The sequence below is a fragment of the Rhinolophus hipposideros genome, assembly GCF_964194185.1.
Source record: "Rhinolophus hipposideros genome assembly, chromosome: 15".
Lineage (NCBI taxonomy): Eukaryota > Metazoa > Chordata > Mammalia > Chiroptera > Rhinolophidae > Rhinolophus > Rhinolophus hipposideros.
This window is the reverse complement of record NC_138061.1, coordinates 6,608,748-6,627,403: the sequence shown is the minus strand read 5'-3', so window position 1 is coordinate 6,627,403 and position 18,656 is coordinate 6,608,748. Positions and strand designations below refer to the sequence as shown.

Below are 18,656 nucleotides of genomic sequence, written 5' to 3'. Positions count from 1 at the left end.
ACATTTTTATAAATGTTTAAAAAGCAATGGGACAGCTGCTGCCATCAATAACCCACACAAAATATGTGTGCAAGAACACGCACTCTGCTGCAGGCACGGAGGCCCAGCCCAGCCGTTCCTCTTCTCAGGCTACGAGGCCCCAGTTCCTGGAGGACCAGGGATTGAAACAGAGAGAACAGGTATGGCAGGTAACATCCAGGTTCCCCACTTCTTGGTATTCCAGCCCTGGAATCTCCTTCCCTTACGTGTGGCCTGGACCTCGTAACTTGCTTCGAACCAACAGAACATGGCAAAGGTGATGGTCTGTCAGTCTCATGATCAGAGTATAAAAGATGGCGACTTCTGACTCGGTAGCAAACTCTCTCCTTTGCTGGCTTTGATGAAGCGCGTAGCCGTGTTGGCGAAGCTCATTGGCAAGGTATTGAGGGCAAGAAGGCCCTCCTGCCAACAGCCCTGAGGAACTGCATGCTGCCAATAACCACATGAGCATAGAAGTAGATCCTTCCCCAGTCCAGCCTTTGGATGAGACCCCACCCTGGTGACACCTGGACAACAGCCATGGGAGAGGCATTGAAGTGGAGGGAGGGCCCAGTCAAGCTGGGCCAGGTTCTGACCCTCAGAAACTGAGGCCGTAAGTGTGTTGTATTAAGTGCTGCATTCCTGGGTGATTCGTTAGCACAGCCCTCCATGACTAACCCAGCAGACACCCACACAGCTGGGTAGCTCCCTGAGCAGGCCACCGCCATCCACCCTGCCCTTCTCTGATAATGTGCCAGCTCCTGGACGCCTTCATCCCTCACCCATGTGTGTACGCTCAGCACCGAGCCCGGTGCCCAGTGGTCAGGGTCAACCAACATTTTAACTGATTAACTACTTCTCTTCTGTTAAGTCGAGGATCAACAAGACAGAAACCCTTGACTTTTGGTTCCTAGTATAAATAGAATACTTGTTCCTCCAAAAAGAAGAAGAAAACGTGATGACTACTTGGGCTTGTCATCTTGTGGCCCATGAACCTTCTTAAGGAAGGCAGACTTTTAGCTGGGGTCTCAGTGGTGAGCTGGGCACATCCTGCTTCTGTCTGAACCTGGACAACACGACTACCCTCCCTGTGAAAGGTTCACCTTTACAGAACGCGTGTCCTGAGAGGTAGCATTAGAACTACAGGAAGAAAGGGACACACTCAGGGAAGCTGGCTCTGCTCTCCAAAAAAACAACATGCAGTCTTTCCCCTTTGTACTCTCCGTTCCCCCTGCTTAGGACGCTTCTTCCCCTTGGCCACCTTCCTTCTTTGTTTACTTGGCAAACTCTTATTCATCCTTCAAAACCCAGCCTGGCCTCCACTCCTCCAGGACAGTGTTTCAGGACTGCCCCACCGGCAGCTTCTTCCCTCTTCTGTGCCACATCTCACCTTCCCTCTACTCTGTGGTCTGAATCCACAGACCATAATAACCACCACCATGTCTTTCTCCCTGACCAGCCATGAGCTCATGCTTGCTCAGGGCTCAGAACAGGGCTAGCACACACCGAACCAAGCCCAGACAGACTGGTTCCCACCTCTCTGCACCCAGGGAGTGAAAAAGACCACAGTTTTCACTCTTAACCCTCTAAAGTCGAATGCAATGTCACTTTCCTCAAAATGAAGAACTAGAGAAATGTGATAGGAAGACGTCTGGGGAGCAGAGAGTACACTCCTGAGAGAATGTTCCAACCTTGTACACTGCAGCTGGGGGCAGTCTGGGGGAGGAAGGCAGAGCAGCTGTGAAAACACCTCAGTGGGCGTTAAGGGGTCATTTAGTCACCAGGCCTCTCCTTTCAAGGCTGCTGGTTATGTAATCATGTCTACTCAAGAGCCCCACTGGTTCGTGTCAGCTGCTCTCGATCAAGGGGGACAGCCCCTCCGTGAGCAGAAGGGCCCAAGTCCTGCCTCCCGAGTGTGGGAACTGGCAGGTAGGACATGGCAGCTGCTCCGAGGTCAGGGCCACTACAGAACCATGGCAGATGGATCCTGAGGCTGGAGGACACAGAGGCAGAGAGAAACCATCTGTGGCCTGTACATAGGCCACCTGGCATGGCACCAGAAGGGTTGCGGGGCAGAGAGGAGGGGGACCGTCCAGCTCTCCTCGGACCAGATCACAGAGAGCAGCAGGGGCCATTCTGAGAACTCCACAGAGAGACAGATCCAGCGGGGAGTGCCCAGGGTAGGACTTTAGGCACATCCTCCTGGGGGCAACAATGGAAAACGAAAGCAGCAAGGTGTAAGACTGTATTCACACACAAACCACACTCATCTGCCTGGACAAGCATTCTGAAAGAAAAGAAACCAAAGTCTAAAGAAGAGTTATCTGGGTAGGAGCTTATGAGTGTTTTTTAAGAGCATTTCCCAGTGTATTTTCTAAAATTTCCACAAGAAACATGTCTAACTGTTATCACTGGCAAGGATGTGGGGCCAGGAATGTGTGCCACGCCAGGAAGGATGCAGTGTCCTGGGGCTGCTGACACAAGTTACCACACACGGGTAGCTAATACTGAAGAGAATTTATTCTCTCCCAGTTCTAAAAGCTAGAAGTCTGAAATCCAGGTGCCGGGGGGGTTGGTTCCCTCGGGGGGGCTCAGAGGGAGAATCTGTCCCAGGTCTCTGTCCCAGTTTCTGGCGGTTTGCTGGCAATCTTCGGCATTTGGCAGCCTCACCCCAAATTCTGCCTCCGTCATCACACAGTATGTCTGTGTCTCTGTGTCCACATTTCCTCTTCTCATAAGGACACCAGCCACTGGATTAGGAACCACCCTAATTTAATGTGACCTCATCTTGAGTGCCTATTTATAAAGACCCTATTATGCAAAGACCCTATTTCCAAACAAGGTCACATTCACACATCTGGGGGCAGGGGGCTAGAACTTCAACATATCTGGGGCGGAGGGGCATAATTCAACCCATAATAAGAGGTAATTAGCCCAAGGAAAAATAAGACACAAAGGGCCATGACCACTGTCTTCAATATCTGGCAGGCTCTCCCATTTCAGAAGGATTAGATGTGGTCTGTGGAGCTCCACTGGGAAGAAAGAGGTCCACACAGTGATTCCCTCCCAAAGACAGACTCGGTCTCAAAATGGGAAGAATGCCCTCATAGAGCTGTCCTGAGATGGACTGACCATCCTGGCTGGGGAACTCCCATCCCAGAGTCCTGGACCAGACTGGGGCCCTCTGCTCTCGGAGATGGTGGTATTCATCAGAAAACGTCGGACTAAATCATTTTAAGGTCCTGCCAGCCCAGAGATTCTGCCATCCACAAGGCAGAATTAGCAGTTATTTTAAGGATCGCCCAGCGCTGGCCTGGCCAGCCCTATACTGTCTGTTCAATATCATGCTAGCTTTGCCTCATCCATTCCGAGCAACCCCTGCTCTTTACGACAAAGCATCTCTGTCCATCATATTTCTTCCTTTTTGGTCTCTCAAGGAAAGCTGGCGCCTGCATCCTCAGAACCCACAGGATAAAGGCATCATTCAAATTGGGAGTCAAAGAATTCTAGGAGTTAAACCCCAAAGATTCCAGGGGTCTTTTTCATGTCCTGACAGTGCCCAAGGAGCAGCTCCCTGTCCCTATGTTAAACGGGCCAGAGGCTAAAGGCGCACAGACCAGGGTCAGACTGGCCAAGAAAACAATTCACAATTTGTTTAGACACAGTGAAGATGGTCCCAAAAATAACATTTACATAAGAAATAGCAGTAACATTGCAAGTTAAGCTTGTTTATTTAAAAAAAAAAAGGCACAATCTTGTTTGTGATGAGAAGGAAGACTGTTCTTTAAAACTGCCTTTTCTTCCCCGCCCCCACGAAAAAACTCTGAACTACTCACCTCTCCACGGGATCCCTGAGCATGACAATCAGTTTTGCGTCTGGCTGAAAGGCATGGATGAAGTCCTGGGTCAGAAAGGGCGGCTCACCATCCGTGCTGTTGTCATAAAAGAAGGTCCAGGCATTGTTATCCCACATGGTGGAGGCGCTGGCCTCCCCTGCAAACAGAAGACACTGCAAATAAGCGGTGCTGAGTGATGGGCTCTCACAGAGCCGCCTGCAAGGGGCCACGCCTGGCTCTGATGCCCTTCCTTTAAACAGCCCCAAGCGCCCAAAGCTGGTCCACCACGGTGGCAGACAGGCCTCCAGGAACAGGAGGATGAGGCCGCCCTCTGCCTCAGTGACACCCCACCACCACCATCCCAACGACCACAATCTGGAAATCAAGGTGATCCATGCAACCCTGAGTTTCCCTCTTCCCCCCAGCTCCTCTCTCTAGAACGTACAAAAAAAAAAAAACCTCTACTAGCACCCAGCTTCCCAATTTCATGATATTTAACTTTGCTTACGGCACACAGCTCGGTGGCATTTTAAGGGCCTACTGGGAAGATACTTGATGGTTTCCTTCCAAAAGCATCAGAATGAAGGAGTAGTTTGGGGAAGCTGATCGTCCTTAGGAGACTGGATGTAGTGTGCCATCCGTCTTTCCTTGAAATCACACTAGTGAGTTCCAGGGCACAAATGAGAGGAAGGCTTTGCGGGAGGGCTCACAGGACGTGTCTCAGGCTGTGTCTTGCGTGCCCACCACCCCATGGCCCACCCCTGCTGCAGTCATTCAGTCCTGCCTGGGGGAACAGGAAGTTGATGCCAGCCCATTTTATCATGGTCTTCCTGAATGAAGGATGAAACTGTGAATCATACATTCTAGAACAGAGGCAAGGCCAAGACACAGACCTTTCCATATTTCTCTCTACAAAAACTAAACCAACTCCCTAATTTTTTTTTTTTAGGACAATCTTCAGAGTTTTAAATGAAAGGCAAATCAATCAACTGCATATTCAATTTCCCAACATTGTACATGGGACTCTGATACATCTCCAAGTTTATTTAAGGAAAATCTGAGCCAAAAACTAAGTCTCCTTGATCAGTGATGAGAGCATCACAATACGTAGTGCAGGGAATGAGCAGGGCCAGCCCCATCTGTCCTGTTGGATATGCAGGAACTACACGGAAGCCATACCGATAATGATTCTATTCATCTTGCTGTGCTCCTTTGCAGAGCTGGCCTGCAGGCCATGATGGATCTGGTGTGCGGCCAGGTCAAAGAGGTCCAGATAATCTTCCACAGGGTAGCGGTCCCGTAGCCCATCTCTTAGGCGGACGATTCCTACGAGAAGGAGGAGTTACTGAGGACAACACTGCCACTGCTGGGCTGCTGGCCTCCCGGACAGTGACAGAGAGGGGTGCAAAGGCCTAAGAGCCATCTGCAGCAGCCAAGGCTCAGCCTGATAAGCTGCAGGAGGGGCAGCAGGTAGATGGGCGTCTGTGAACTGGCTGCCCTCTTGTAACCCATGTATGCTTCAAAGGGTGGAACGCACCGCCATTAGGGTACACAGTGGCAGCTTGAAGGATGGCACAGCTGTTCGAGAACTATAAATGTGTCTACTCAGAGAGCGAGAGAGTTTGGGGCTGGTAACCATGACACCAGGTGAGAGCCCGATGAGGCCACGCAGCAGTGACGTCCGGCATACACAGACAGCATCAGACAGAGAAGGGCAGCTTTTCCTGAGGCTCTATATCCTGGCCTATTCAATCAGGCAGCTTATCTGTCCAATCGAGGTCCCTGGTATTGATGGTTCCTGGATGGACACTTGGGCTGAACTCAATACTTATTCCAATATCAGCCACATGCAACCGAAATTCGCCCCTTGCCTTAAAGTGGGTACATGTCACTTGCTAGCATATTAACTGCACTCTGCCCCAAACCACACCTACCAAGGTTAATGGGAAGTGGAAAGAGACCGTCCACAGGCAAGTTAGCAAGAGGTTCAAGATGATGCTGGATACCGGATTCAAGAGGCACGGCCCCGTGCTTCCCTCTTCCTGCCAGGGGGAACCTGGTTTTTTTTTAGAGAAATGGTGAACTGTGTAGGGACCACACCCTATAAGTGAGTACAAACGTGAAACCCTGGGTCCCACAGCTGCCACTGTCAAACCCCAAAAGACCCATCTATACTTTTGCCCACTCTGGGAAGAACACCAGAAAGATTAAGCCAAACATTTGTTGAGAAACACATTAAGTGTTGGTCTAAAACTTGGGTTCTACTACGGAAAACTTTTAAAATTCCTTGCTAAGCAACCTGGGTCCTTTGCACTGAAAAATGCACTCCAGCCCGCCCAGACTTTGGCATTTGTCATCCTTTAGCTCCAGTGACCAAACGTCTCCTGGCAGAGGAAAAAGGTTAAGGGGAGGAAACAATGTGACCCGAGGGCCGCAGGGTGGCCCAGCTGGGTGGAGCAGAAACCAGCCTGCAGGAGGGATGGGCCGGGTCCACGGTCCACCCTGTGGAAAGGGGGCACTGTGAGCAAGGGCACAAAACTTATGTCGTGTGGTTCTCTTTTGAACCCCATGAGGCAGACCGAGCAGGTGAGAGCAAACAACACACAACGCGCCTCAGTGACAGACTCGTGGGCCCTTGGCTGAGCCAGAAGGAAGCTGAAACGGGGGCCCATGTGGCAGACTTTCTTTCTACTGTCTCCTCCCAGTGCAGGGGCTCCAGCAGGACAGGCAGAGCTGGGAGTGGACATGCCCAGACACATGGCCACCTAGCACGTGGCACTGACCACTGGCACGGGTGCTGAGGGTCTTCAGGAAAACATGAGCTCCCGATTCTGCACCATCCCCCTTGCCCTGCACACAGCTGGCACTCAATAAATGCTCACTGGGTGGTCAGGAGCCGGGTTCCAGCCCGTGGGAGGTTCGCCTGGGCCCTGAGACAAGTGAATGAACGGTCTGATCTCTGCCTCTCAGCGGGTCTTCTCATCTCCCCTGCACCCTCCTCACGGAGCTCAGCACTGCCCCTTGGCCCCCAGTAGGATCTCTCCCTCCCGCCTGACCCCGATGACCCCGCCGCGGAAGGCATGAGTGACTGATGGCGACAGGCACACCGGGTCGCACCCAGGGTCCCCTCCCCTTGCAAAACGGACCGGCGCTCACTCACCAAACCGCTTCCGAGTCCACCAGTGTGGCTCCTTGATGGCGGAGAACTTCACCTCGGGGTGCAGCCGGAGGCGGTCGTACAGGTCGGTGGTGCCGCACTTGGGCTGCCCGATGATGTAAAAGTGGGGCAGGCAGCGCAGGCGGAAGTGCTTGCCCGCGGCGTGGGACAGGTGGCCCCAGAAGGCCTTCCGCAGGGTGTCGAAGGTGGAGCGGAACCGCTTGGAATAGAGCGCATAGGAGTTGGTCAGGTAGGGGTCGGTGGTGTTCCGCCCGGTGAACTCCTCGTACCAGCACGGACTCTTACTATTTGGGAGGAACTTATTGGGGATTACCGAAAACATCTGCAACGAGAAAGGAAAAAAGGAGAGGTGCGGAGAGGGAAAAAGTTAGCCCAAACACATTCTAACCCCAATAGGGTCCTACCCTATAACTTATAGACAGTGTTGAGATTTGAAGTATTATTTGACAACGACTAAATACCAAAACCAAGCAACACTTGGTAAACAGCTAATGACCATGTAGTTCCCTATCCCAAAATAAAAATAAAATTTGGAGAGAATGTAGATAAAAGTTTAATCAAAATCCATTCCACATACAACCGTGGAATTTAACCGTTGGAATCTTTTCACTAGCTGTATATTTAAATGGCCATCAAAGACAAAAATACTGTTCAGAACAGGATAGAAACAGGATGATGGTGATCTACAAGAGCAACTTTTAATGACCATGACCATGACCATGACCGCATTCCAAGCAAAAAGTCCTGGAGTGGAATTTTGAGAAGGGGTCATCCTTCCCCATTTCTAGCTGTGCCCATCAGTTCTGCGAATTCCCTTCTTGGTGTAAACACTGTAAATAGACAGCGCTCTCCCGGTGCAGTCTGGTCCACAAGGCTGTCTAATTATCCTTGTCACTCTTCACAAATGTTTTGGTCATTTTCTTCCTGTGTTCCTAAAGATGGTGGCGGAAAAGGAAGCATCCATTTTTTTTTTTTTTAAATCCATCAATCAATAGAGATTAGCACAAGGCTACTCACATGCAATTCCTGCTTCTTCAGATCTTCTATGTCTGGGAGCTGTCTGGTCGTGAACTCTATCCTGGCTGTGATGCTGTTGATAATTAATTTAATGCTTGGGTAGTCCTTCACGTATGAAATATTATTTACAGAAGGTTGGTGATGGTGCTCTTTCATGTCACTCGGGTTCTCACCATCCATCAGGCTGGGGTTGCTGGGGAAGGTGTCGTAATGGAAAGGCGATGAGATCAGAAGCTCTTGGTGGGCCCCAGAAAGGATGTAAGAGGCCATCACCAAGGTCATTATTATCAATCCAAAGACGAGGCTGCATCGCTTTCCCTTCTTGAAGCGCAAAAACCCGCCCCAGCTTTCGTTCCCCTCAGCCCTCACTTCGAGAACAGCAAGCAAGTTCATCTGCTTACCGTCCACACGAAACACTATTTTGTTTTCTCCTCTGCACACGGGACACTCCTGGCGACTGTGTTGGGGGCCTCCTCGGCAGCCAATCTGCTGTTTGTGCGTGTTGTCAGGTGACAACTGTATGCAGCAATTAATGCAGTGCGTCATGGTAATGCCCTTGGATGGCTGGCCCACCGAGCCATGGGCGAGGAGTCCTGGTACGCTGCAAGGCGTGCGGGAAAACTTTAATGATGGCTTGTGATTACAGAAGATAGTCGGAAGACACGAGCAACCGCACCAAATATAAAAATGAGCAGGTGCCAAAGCACTAGAGAAGAAGGAAGGGTGTTCTTTGGTTCAACTCTGGAAGACAACAGAAGGAAGTGATCTCCAATTATCATGTTCTGTCAGCGCCACTGCAACCGTTGGAAAAGTCACAAGTTCGGGAGCAATTCTGCCGTCCTTCAGGTTTTTCCCATGGCACAAAACGAAGGAGAAGAATTCTCCCTGGAGAACATGGAAACACCCAAGAGATTTGCAGATATCATGGTCTTCTCAGTTTGGGATGGATTGGCATGCCATCCATGGAGACGCCCGTGAAGATTTTTTCTTTTTCACCCCGTGTTCCTTTGAAATGTTTCCTCTGCAGGGGGAGCGAAACCTTTAAGATGTCAGATTACCTAAACAACAAAGAAAAGAGGTTTTATTACATTATGTGATAATAGCAATAACTCCAGGGTCACCTTCCAAGTTTCAGCCAAGCCTTCTTGGTCACAAGCAAGTCAAAGAAAACCATATAGGATAAAGAGAGAGGTTCTAGGGCCTTGGAGCTTGGCTTTGGGGTTCAATCTCTGCCACCAAACATGGCCTCGACAACGGCAGCACCAGCATATTTTGTACAACTCACATACCCTCTAATGCTTCTACCTAACTTAACAAGATTACTGGATCCCCCAATCCCAGGGCTTTGGAATCATTCTTGGATTTATGCACAGTCAGTGACTCTGAACTTGAGGGATGGATTGAAATACCAGCTTTTAAGTCAATGAAAAATTCAAGAGAGAAGATGGTTAGGTTGGGAGCAGGCAGAGAAAATACGTTTTTTCTCCCAACAGCACCAAGAGTCTGTTACCCAGAGCTAGCCTTTACTATTAGTTTAGCAAGCAAACGTTAATGAAAACTTAAAGACACTGAAACGATTCGCTCCTTCTGTAGAGTATATCATATAAAATATCATTTAACTCTTAAGTTATTATGCAGTGAAATCCAGCATGGAGTATTCCCCCAAGGAACATAATACTTCAGACTCTGAAATAATTTTTCACTTTCATCATCCTGGGGAAAACAGCATTCTTAAAAATCCATTAATAAGAGTCTCGTGGTTATAAAATGTATTATTGCCAAGATGACACTTCTTTGTAGATGTTGTAAGAAGACCAAAAAAGAAAAGGAGACCTACTTAGTTTCCAGCAGTGATAAACCACTAACTAGCTGTGTGACCTTGAGCAAACCACATAACCTCTCTAAGCTCTGGTTGCCGCACCAGAAAAATCAGGATAAAAGGACCTCCCGTATAAGTTTATAGGAGGACAATTTAGTAACGCATATAAAGCGTTTGCATAATGTCTACACATATTTAGCATCTCCTAAAACGTAGAAAACGTTAACTCTATTAGCATCATCAATGACTATCACTATTAAGATTTTTCATTGTCAGTGAATACCAAAAACATTTGAAGTGGATATCCCCTTTTTCCTTAGAGCTCTTACCCAAGAATGGGAGACTCACCTCCAACTTTGCACACACACCTTCGAACAATCCTTACTGTCCCCCAGAAAAGGTGGTATTAACTAACCCTGCATTAAAGTCTCTTTGTAATATAAATGTTGAATAACTAATGGTATACACGTGAAACAAACAAAACAAAAGGCCTCCGTGTATTGGCTGAAGGGCTAAACAATCAGAACTCACCAACAGAAATGTTCTCTTCCCTTGGACCAAAAGGCCCATGTTTTATCAGAATATGTGGACCAAGAAACAGCCACGCAGTGTTTCCTTAAGTGTGTTCTGCGTGTTGTCAATAAGTGTTCTGTGCTTAACGTACTGGGACAAAAGGTCAGATGGACAAAATGACAGACTTCTTTACACCAGGACTTTTAAGGGCCTTTAATATGCAACTACGTCCTGTGACTGCACCGAAGAGGAATATGCTACAGAAATTTCCAAAGCATAGCTGGCCACAGAATTCTCACTAAGGTCTCAAGGAAGTGGTTTGAGAAATGCTGGTCAGTAAAGGTTGAGATGTGGGTCAGGACAGTTCTGAGAAGAGCAGAGGCGGAGGGGCTGCTGGAGCAAACTGCTCTGGAACCAGGTGACAGACATCTCAGGCTCCACCCTGCCCCCTCACCCCTGACAGCAGTTAGAGGGACATGTCAGAACCTCAAGGCTGCACCTCTGCCTCGAACTTGGCAACCACCCCTGACCCGTCTCTTAGTACAAACAATTCTTCCAAACCAAAGAAACAAAAGGGCAAGCTCCCCGACTTGGCAACCCCAGCCCTAAGCCAGGAAAACACTGTTTTACACGCGGAAGATAAGGCTCCAACCGGGATCTCGGTGGGGAGCAAGTTCGCACCCTGTCTCTCTGGCAGCGGAAGGCCTGATTAAAAAAACAACAACAACGTGGTCTTTGAAGCTCCAAGACAAGAATGTACAAAATCTGGGTCCAACAGAATGGGCAAAACATTCCTAAACAAGAACAAAGTTTTCTCATTACAAGTAAATAAATAAACCTGGGTGGAGAGAGAAGCTGACATGTGAAGAGCGAGGCTCTGGGACATGGTCAGCCAGAGCATTTGTCCCCAGGACAGGCTGCACCGTGCACTCCACCTCTCACTGTTTAAACATCAAATGGGAGCAGAGGACTGGGGAGACAATTCCACATGCCTTAGGAGCCCTAAAAGAACGCTTAGATGGTGTAACAGCCTCTCTGTAATTCATTCATTTGTTCTTTCATTAACCAGGTGTCTCCTGAAGGCTGACTGTGTACTGGGCACTGCTAAAGGTGCAAGTCCAGGTGTGGGGACCTGGAGCCAACATAAGATGTGTGTGTGGTGGGGAGGGGTGATATAAGACAAAATAAAGATTTGGTCTTTGTTCCTAGTTCCTGGCACATAGCTTCTAAAAACCTTGGAATTTCCTGAGTGATAAATTGTTATTCATAACAAGCCCCTTCCAACCACACCTGAGTTAAGCTAATGAGGTGCCTCTTAGTGGTCCCCAGAGAGCCTCGGGTATGGGGCATCTCCGGAAGACCAAGCCTGGATTAGAAGCTTGGAACTTTCAGCCCCAACTCCTCTACCTCCAAGGAGAGAAGAGAGCTGCAGATTGAGTTCATCACCAATGGCCAGTGATTTAGTCAGTCATGCCTATTTGATGAAACCTCCACGCAAACCTCTAAGTGACAGGATTCAGAGAGCTTGCTAATGGTGCGTGGGGTGCATAGGTTAATAGGGGGCATCCTAACCAGGGCTGGGTAATTGAACACTTTCTATTTTGGGACCAGTTATCGGATCTCTCACAGTGGTACCAGGTTCCCACAATTACAGTTTGCATGCACAGAGCACAGGGTGGCTCTCAAGGGACGGCATGGAAGCTCTGGGCCCCTCCCCCCACACCTTGCCCCATGCATCTCTTCCATCAGGCTGTTCCTGCACTGGTTCCTTTAAAACAAACTAGTCAGAACAGTAAGAAAGGCACTTTCTGGAGTTCTGTGCATCATTCTAGTAAATTACTGAACCTGAGGAGGGTGTGGTAGGAACCTCTGAATTTGTAGCCACGTCAGACAGAAGTGTGGGTAGCCTGGGGACCCAACACTGGCAACCGGCGTCGGAAGTGGGGACAGTCTTGGGGCACTGAGTCCCTAACCTGTGGGTCTACGCCATCTCCAGGTAACGTCGGAATTGAACTATAGGGACACCCAGCTTGAATCTGGAGAGTTAGAGCACTTGGGAAAAGATCCGGGGAGATGGGGGGACCCTTTTTGAAAACAAAATATAAAACTATGTAACATTTACAAGTTTTAGCAAAACATGTGGCCAGTGTATAGTATGTAAAACACACGTCAGTAAGGTTGACTGAAAATAAGTCTCATGACCAGGTGAACTCGTGGCTGGGCACCTTTGTAAGAGAAGAGCCTGGATCTTCAAGGCGTCCAGACCAACTCTCGTCCAACTGGCCAGTTGGTGCTGGGGTGACCACGACAGACAGGCTTTTTCCCCCCTGGAGCTTATGGCCACAGGAGTTGGGGGCTGCAGGGCAACAGACAATAAAAAAGTCACAACTGAGTAAGATCATTATCTCAGGTGCCAATAAAGGCCATGAAGAAAATAAAAAAGGAAAATACAGGAAAAGCATTAGAACGGAGGTTCTCAATGCCGCACTAAGGCTGGTTAATTCTTGGTCGTCGGGGCTGTGCCGTGCACGTCCCTGACCTCCACCCCCCCAGTGAGAACGGCCGCCTGAGAGCAAGGGCAGGTACCGTACACAGGATGGCCACAGAAGACCCAGTTTAGGAAGGGACATCTGAATGACCACAAGGAAGCCAGCCCGTGGGACAAGGGAAGCCAAGGGCCTGTGGAGGAGAGAATCTGGCAACCACAGCTGCAGGGAGGGCAGACCCCTGGGCTATGGAGCAGCTGTGGGATGGGAACCAGATGGGAGAGGAGGCAGGGACAGACTCTTAGGGGCCTGGAAGGCCGGAGTGAGGGCTGAGATTTGTCCAAGTGCAAAACGAGATACGCACTGCGTGTTCTTCCAAACGGGTGTTTACAATACGTTATTAACCAACATAACTCAGCAAAGAAAAATCAAATTAACATGACTGTATTCAGAAGAAAATGGATTGCTGCTATGTTCCTGAACTGGCCTTTCTATATGCCACAAATTATCCCAAGAACAGTCCTTCAGAAACCTAACACTCAGGCCGTTCTTCCCTAAAAATTGAGCGCTGCATGCCCTTTGCACTTCACCTGTCTGGAATGTCCACATTTTGGTGCCAGTGGACTCAGATTAGCCAGGCCCCTTGGCGCTCCCATTCAGGTGTTAAACCTAAGTCCTCAGGTATACATTTCAGTGAGATTGCTTCCCAGCCTGGGCTCAATGCTGTGCCCTGTGCATACAAACTATGATTGTGGGAACCCAGTACCACTGTGAGAGATCACATAACTGGTCCCAAAATAGAAAGTGTTCAATTACCCAGCCCTGGTTAAGACGCCCCCTATTAACCTATGCACCCCAAGCATCATTAGCAAGCCATTTATAACAAAGTCGTAATTGAGAGACCCAGAAATAGCACTTTAGATTAAGTAATTGAATGCCCCCTCAGTGTGAGATCAATAAAGGGCATCCAATTTCACCCTAGGAAAAGCTTATTAAATTATTGTAGCTATAAGCTGATACGGCACAAGAAAGACGTATGAAACTTCAAAAGAAAGCTGGATGGATTGAAATACACGGCTGCATTCAGGTAGGACACATTTACATCTGCCCTCTGGGAGGAGAGAGGAAAATATAGCTAATAATATTATTTTACTTTAATGTTTGGGAAAAAAAACTTCGATGGGTCTTAATTAACTTTTACTAACACACAAAGCCTTCCTCTGATTGGAGGTCTCACTGCCCACATCTCTCTTTGGGCTAAGTATACGGAAATACATTTTTCCGAGGAATATTAATCAACACGTGGAGGAAGAAATATTTTTCACATTTAGCTCAAAGACATAAGATGGTCCGCAAGACTGAGAAAGCTACCAAGACTGCAGAGTTCTGTACAAACAATAGATTTTCAGTTTTAATCTTATACCTGGAGTTTTATGCTTTAATCTTATACCTGGAGTTTTACAGTGCGGTCAATGAACACTCACTGGCCTACAGCACTGTGGAAAGAATGCAATTAGCAGTCACGCGGGCCAGGATGCTAGCGTCATGTCCACGCGGTGACTTTCGCAAAAGAAGTCCTTGACAGTACAGATTACATACAGCACTGGAGCTTGGGTGCTGGAGCCAGTTACCTGGCTTTGACCTTGAGCAAGTCGCTAAATCTCTGTCCTCCTATTTCCTTGGATGTAAATTGGGAACAATCACAGGTCCTATGTCATAGCACTGCTATGAGCATTAAGTGAACAAGTTCGTGTCAAGCGCTTAGAATAGTGTCTGGCCCATAGCAAGTGCTAAGAAAAGTTAGCTATTATTATACAAGTATACGAGGTCTGACAATTACATCCGCGAATTCATTCTAGAAAAAGTGCTACATATACCTCATTGCTGAATATCACTAGGGTCACCTTCAAAGTACAAGGTCTGACCATTAAGTTCGTGAACTTACCACCGTGTGCTTACATTGGCAGCAGTGTACAAACAGCTCAGTAAGGTTTCATAACCTTGGTATATCAGTGTCTCACAGATGTGTTTGTGGCGATGTGTGGCGGTGTCTTGCTGAGTGGCATTCATTATTGTTGCTGCGTGTTTTTGTGTGCCATCATGAGAATGTCTGAGCTTGAATTAGAGCAACGAACAAACATTAAATTTCTTGTTAAACTTGGCAAGAGTGGAAGTGAAATCAGAGACATGTTAGTCCAAGTTTATGGGGATAATGCCATGTAGAAAATGGCAGTGTACAAATGGATTAAATGTTTTTCTGAGGGGAGAGAACACACCACTGATGAAGAGAGGTCAGGGAGGCCAGTAATAAGCAGACAACAAAAACATTGCAAAAATTCATCAATTTGTGTATCAAAATCATCAGCTGACTGTAAGAAGCACAGCAGACCAAGTAAACATCGATAAACAGGAAAATCTTAACTGAAAATCTTGGCATGAGAAAGGTGTGTGCAAAAATGGTCTCGAAGGAGCTCTTGCATCACGACAATGCTCCAGCTCACACGGCACTGTCTGTGAGGGAGTTTTTAGCCAGTAAACAAATATCTGTATTGGAACACCCTCCCTGCTCACCTGATCTGGCCTCTAATGACTTCTTTCTTTACCCAAAGATAAAGGAAATATTGAAAGGAAGACATTTTGATGACATTCAGGACAAGGGTTAATACGAGGACAGCTCTGATGGCCATTCCAGAAAAAGAGTTCCAAAATTGCTTTGAAGGGTGGACTAGGTGTTGGTCTCGGTGCATAGCTTCCCAAGGGGAGCACTTCGAAGGTGGCTGTAGTGATATTCAGCAATGAGGCATGTAGCTCTTTTTCTAGGATGAGTTCACGAACTTAATTGTCTGACCTCATATGTTTATATGAGTAAAGTGAATCATGAGCAAATCAGGCCAAAGGAATTCACCTTAAGACCCAGTGGATCAACTGAATCAATGCTTTTGCCTTAAAGAATCCCTCAGCTAACACCAGAAGCAGATTGGCCCAAATAATGCTTGAAACCCAGATGATATCTATTCCCAAATTAAGACATCACTGCCCAAATGTCACACACCAGGATATTTTCTGGCAAAATGTGTGTTATGACAACCACAGCTGTTAGGCTTTAGCTATCTGGACAACTGACCCCCTTCTCCCCACTTCCTGATGAAGAGGCCTCCTCCTTGCCTCTGTTTAGAGTTACTATAATTTCTCCCTTGCTTCCTCTCCTTCAGCAAGCCCTTCCTGTATCCTGATTTATATGGCTTCCTTGCCAGATTTCACCATTCCTGATGACTGAGACACCTCCTTCATGCTTTGTCTGAAACAGGGATTCTCACACTGCGTGACCTGCACGATCTTCCTGGCTGGCCCGAAGTGTGTGTCATACAACACTCAGCCAGTGTTTTAAAAGTTATTTTTAAAACATACTTTTGACCCTACATACTTCAGTTCATCATCAACATTATATTTGTTAATGACTACCTTACACGCTTTACAGCACAGAAAACATATATTCTAAACTATTATTTTATTCCATTAAAAAAACCATGCATTTTTTTCCCACTGAGATCTAATCTTCACAATGCAGCCTCCTTTGCCTCCTTTGCCTCTTTGCTTTATGATCTCAGGCAACCAGCTTAACCGTTCTGCGACTTTATTTCTTCATCTGTAAAATGGGAATAAAACTATCTCTGTTTCCCAGGGTGGACGTGAGGAGGAAATGAGAAAACATCTATAAAACGCTTGACCCGGCATCTGGCACAGAGCCAGTCTCAGCCAATGACAGACTTTCTTGGCATTATTACAGGACAGGCCCTCGGGCCCTCATCCCAGGCCTGCTTGCTTTCAGTGTAAATATAATTCTAGGCACAGGTGTTCAATTTTCCTGTCTGCAACTAATGTGAAGTAATGACTGAGAAGAGGCAGGTGGCAGCTACAGGCAGGCACACAGACACAGTCACGTTTTCCCATAGAAACAAGACAGTACGAAACAGTTGACTGGGATCACTCAGGTGCGTCAGTAACGCGAGTGGAGAGCCCTGGAGAGCCTGGGACAGCTGTGGGTGCAACTCAGGAAAGCTTAGCCCCTTCAGAGTGACCGTCCGTCCACAACTTGTGTCCATGCTTACCAAGGAGGGTCAATATTTTCCAGAACCGTGTCCGTCTCCAGAGGCCTAAAAGTCTGGGCTAAGTGAGCCACTTCTTTACCAGGGGAGGAGATTGACAGCAGAAAGGAACTCATGGGGGAATGCCCTGGGGCTTCTCCTGCAGAGTCTTTCACACCGTGAAACAGCCAGAACTCCTTGACAGTGATGGCGGCAGACAGGGCCCAGGTCAGCACCGGCACAGGCTCCAGTGAACGAAACCCGCAGGAACCTGCTCATCCAGTCCCGCATTTTACAGGCAAGGAAGGTGAGGTCCAGTGCGTCTGTACCACCCCCACGATGCACAGCTCTTCGTCAAGACCAGGGTCCCGATCCCACTCTTCCCCCCACACCTCATCAATGGGGGGAGCCCATCCTAACCCCTACCCTGTCCCCCGGCCTGGCCTCAGACAGCGGCCCCTTCCCTTCCCTTCTGAAATCCCTTCCTAAGACCAGATTTGCAGTCTCACCCAGAGATACAGGGTAGGGAGCCCCGGGAAGCACATGGGAGACAGACATGGGAAGAGGCACAGGACAGGGTTTCTTTCCATCCCCTTGTCAGCCTAGGGCACCAAGTCTGAACCATCAAAACTCACTCTATTCGTCACTCAGATGTGTGTCCTCCAGCTGCAAATTGTGACGGGTGACGTGGACAGCACCAAGACAACGACCAGCTTCTGGGCCTGGCACAAAGTGCAGGGTAGGGAGAAGGAGGGCAGAAAGCACTGAGGCAGAAAGCACCATGCCTCAGCTAATAAAACACTGAAGTTGAGCCTGCAAGAGGAATGGAAGTGGCCCCTCGCACAGGAGGCAGAATCCAGCAGCAACCCCAACGCTCTTTTGCTTTTGCACATCAAAGAAACAAGCCTGGGTTCTGGATGACTGGGGTGGTGGCTTCCTGGACCATCTGCACTTTGACCCTTGAGAGCCACCAAGGTAACACCTTCCCAACAAGGCAGCAAGCCACTGTGTATGGCCCCTAAGCTGCGATTCCTCAGTATGGTCTTAACCCAGACCTGATCACAAACCTGGCTGGGAATGCTGAGCAAGTCACTGCATCTCTGGGCCTGTTTCCTTGTATGTAAACTATGGAGTTGGGACTACCTCTTTCAGCCCTGACACTCACGATGTATGATTTGAAGTTACCGTCTCCCTAATAAAAACCCATCATCATCATCTGTTATGTTGTCCAGGCCTGCTAGGAAGTCAGCGGTTTTGCCACGAGCCTTGCAAAGCTGATGTGGTACTTGCTTTATGCTGGGCAAAAAAGACTAGACAATTAACCCAAAAGACACACAGAGTGTTTTCTCATTATTATTAGCCTACACTGAAAGTTTATCAAGCACCCACTGTGTGCAGGGCACTGTGCCGAGATTACACACTTCAGGCCTTCTGGACGATCCCATCTAGCTCCAGAACAAGGTCTCCAGCAGCTCCAGGAAAATATCCACCTTCAGAATTATACATCCCATTGCCAGCACAGCCCCAAAGCCCACCAGCCCCTGAGAATCTGCAGACCCCGAAAGAACCAGCGCTGGCTCACGGAGCTGAAAACACATCCTCCTAACAGCGGTGCCCACGGACCCCCACGATTTCCAACAGCTGAAGGTGGGAGGGCAAGGGATCTTTTTTTAACAGTCTCTGTGACAGGTCACTCCCCAGTGG

At 48.3% G+C, this 18,656-nt stretch overlaps 1 protein-coding gene across 7 annotated transcripts in view; it reads right to left on the bottom strand.

Moving 5' to 3' along the window:
• Positions 1 to 18,656, bottom strand: part of CHST15 (carbohydrate sulfotransferase 15) — a 278,611-nt gene that overhangs the window by 19,250 nt on the left and 240,705 nt on the right. For all 7 annotated transcript variants that reach the window (XM_081074503.1, XM_081074500.1, XM_081074504.1 and 4 more), the window contains 4 exons: positions 8,050 to 9,107; positions 7,015 to 7,354; positions 5,034 to 5,180; positions 3,855 to 4,011 (listed from right to left, as the gene is read on the bottom strand). In XM_081074503.1, coding sequence (XP_080930629.1) covers positions 3,855 to 4,011; positions 5,034 to 5,180; positions 7,015 to 7,354; positions 8,050 to 8,595 — 1,190 coding nt within the window. In that variant the 5' untranslated portion in view covers positions 8,596 to 9,107. The remainder of the gene's footprint in view (positions 1 to 3,854; positions 4,012 to 5,033; positions 5,181 to 7,014; positions 7,355 to 8,049; positions 9,108 to 18,656) is intronic.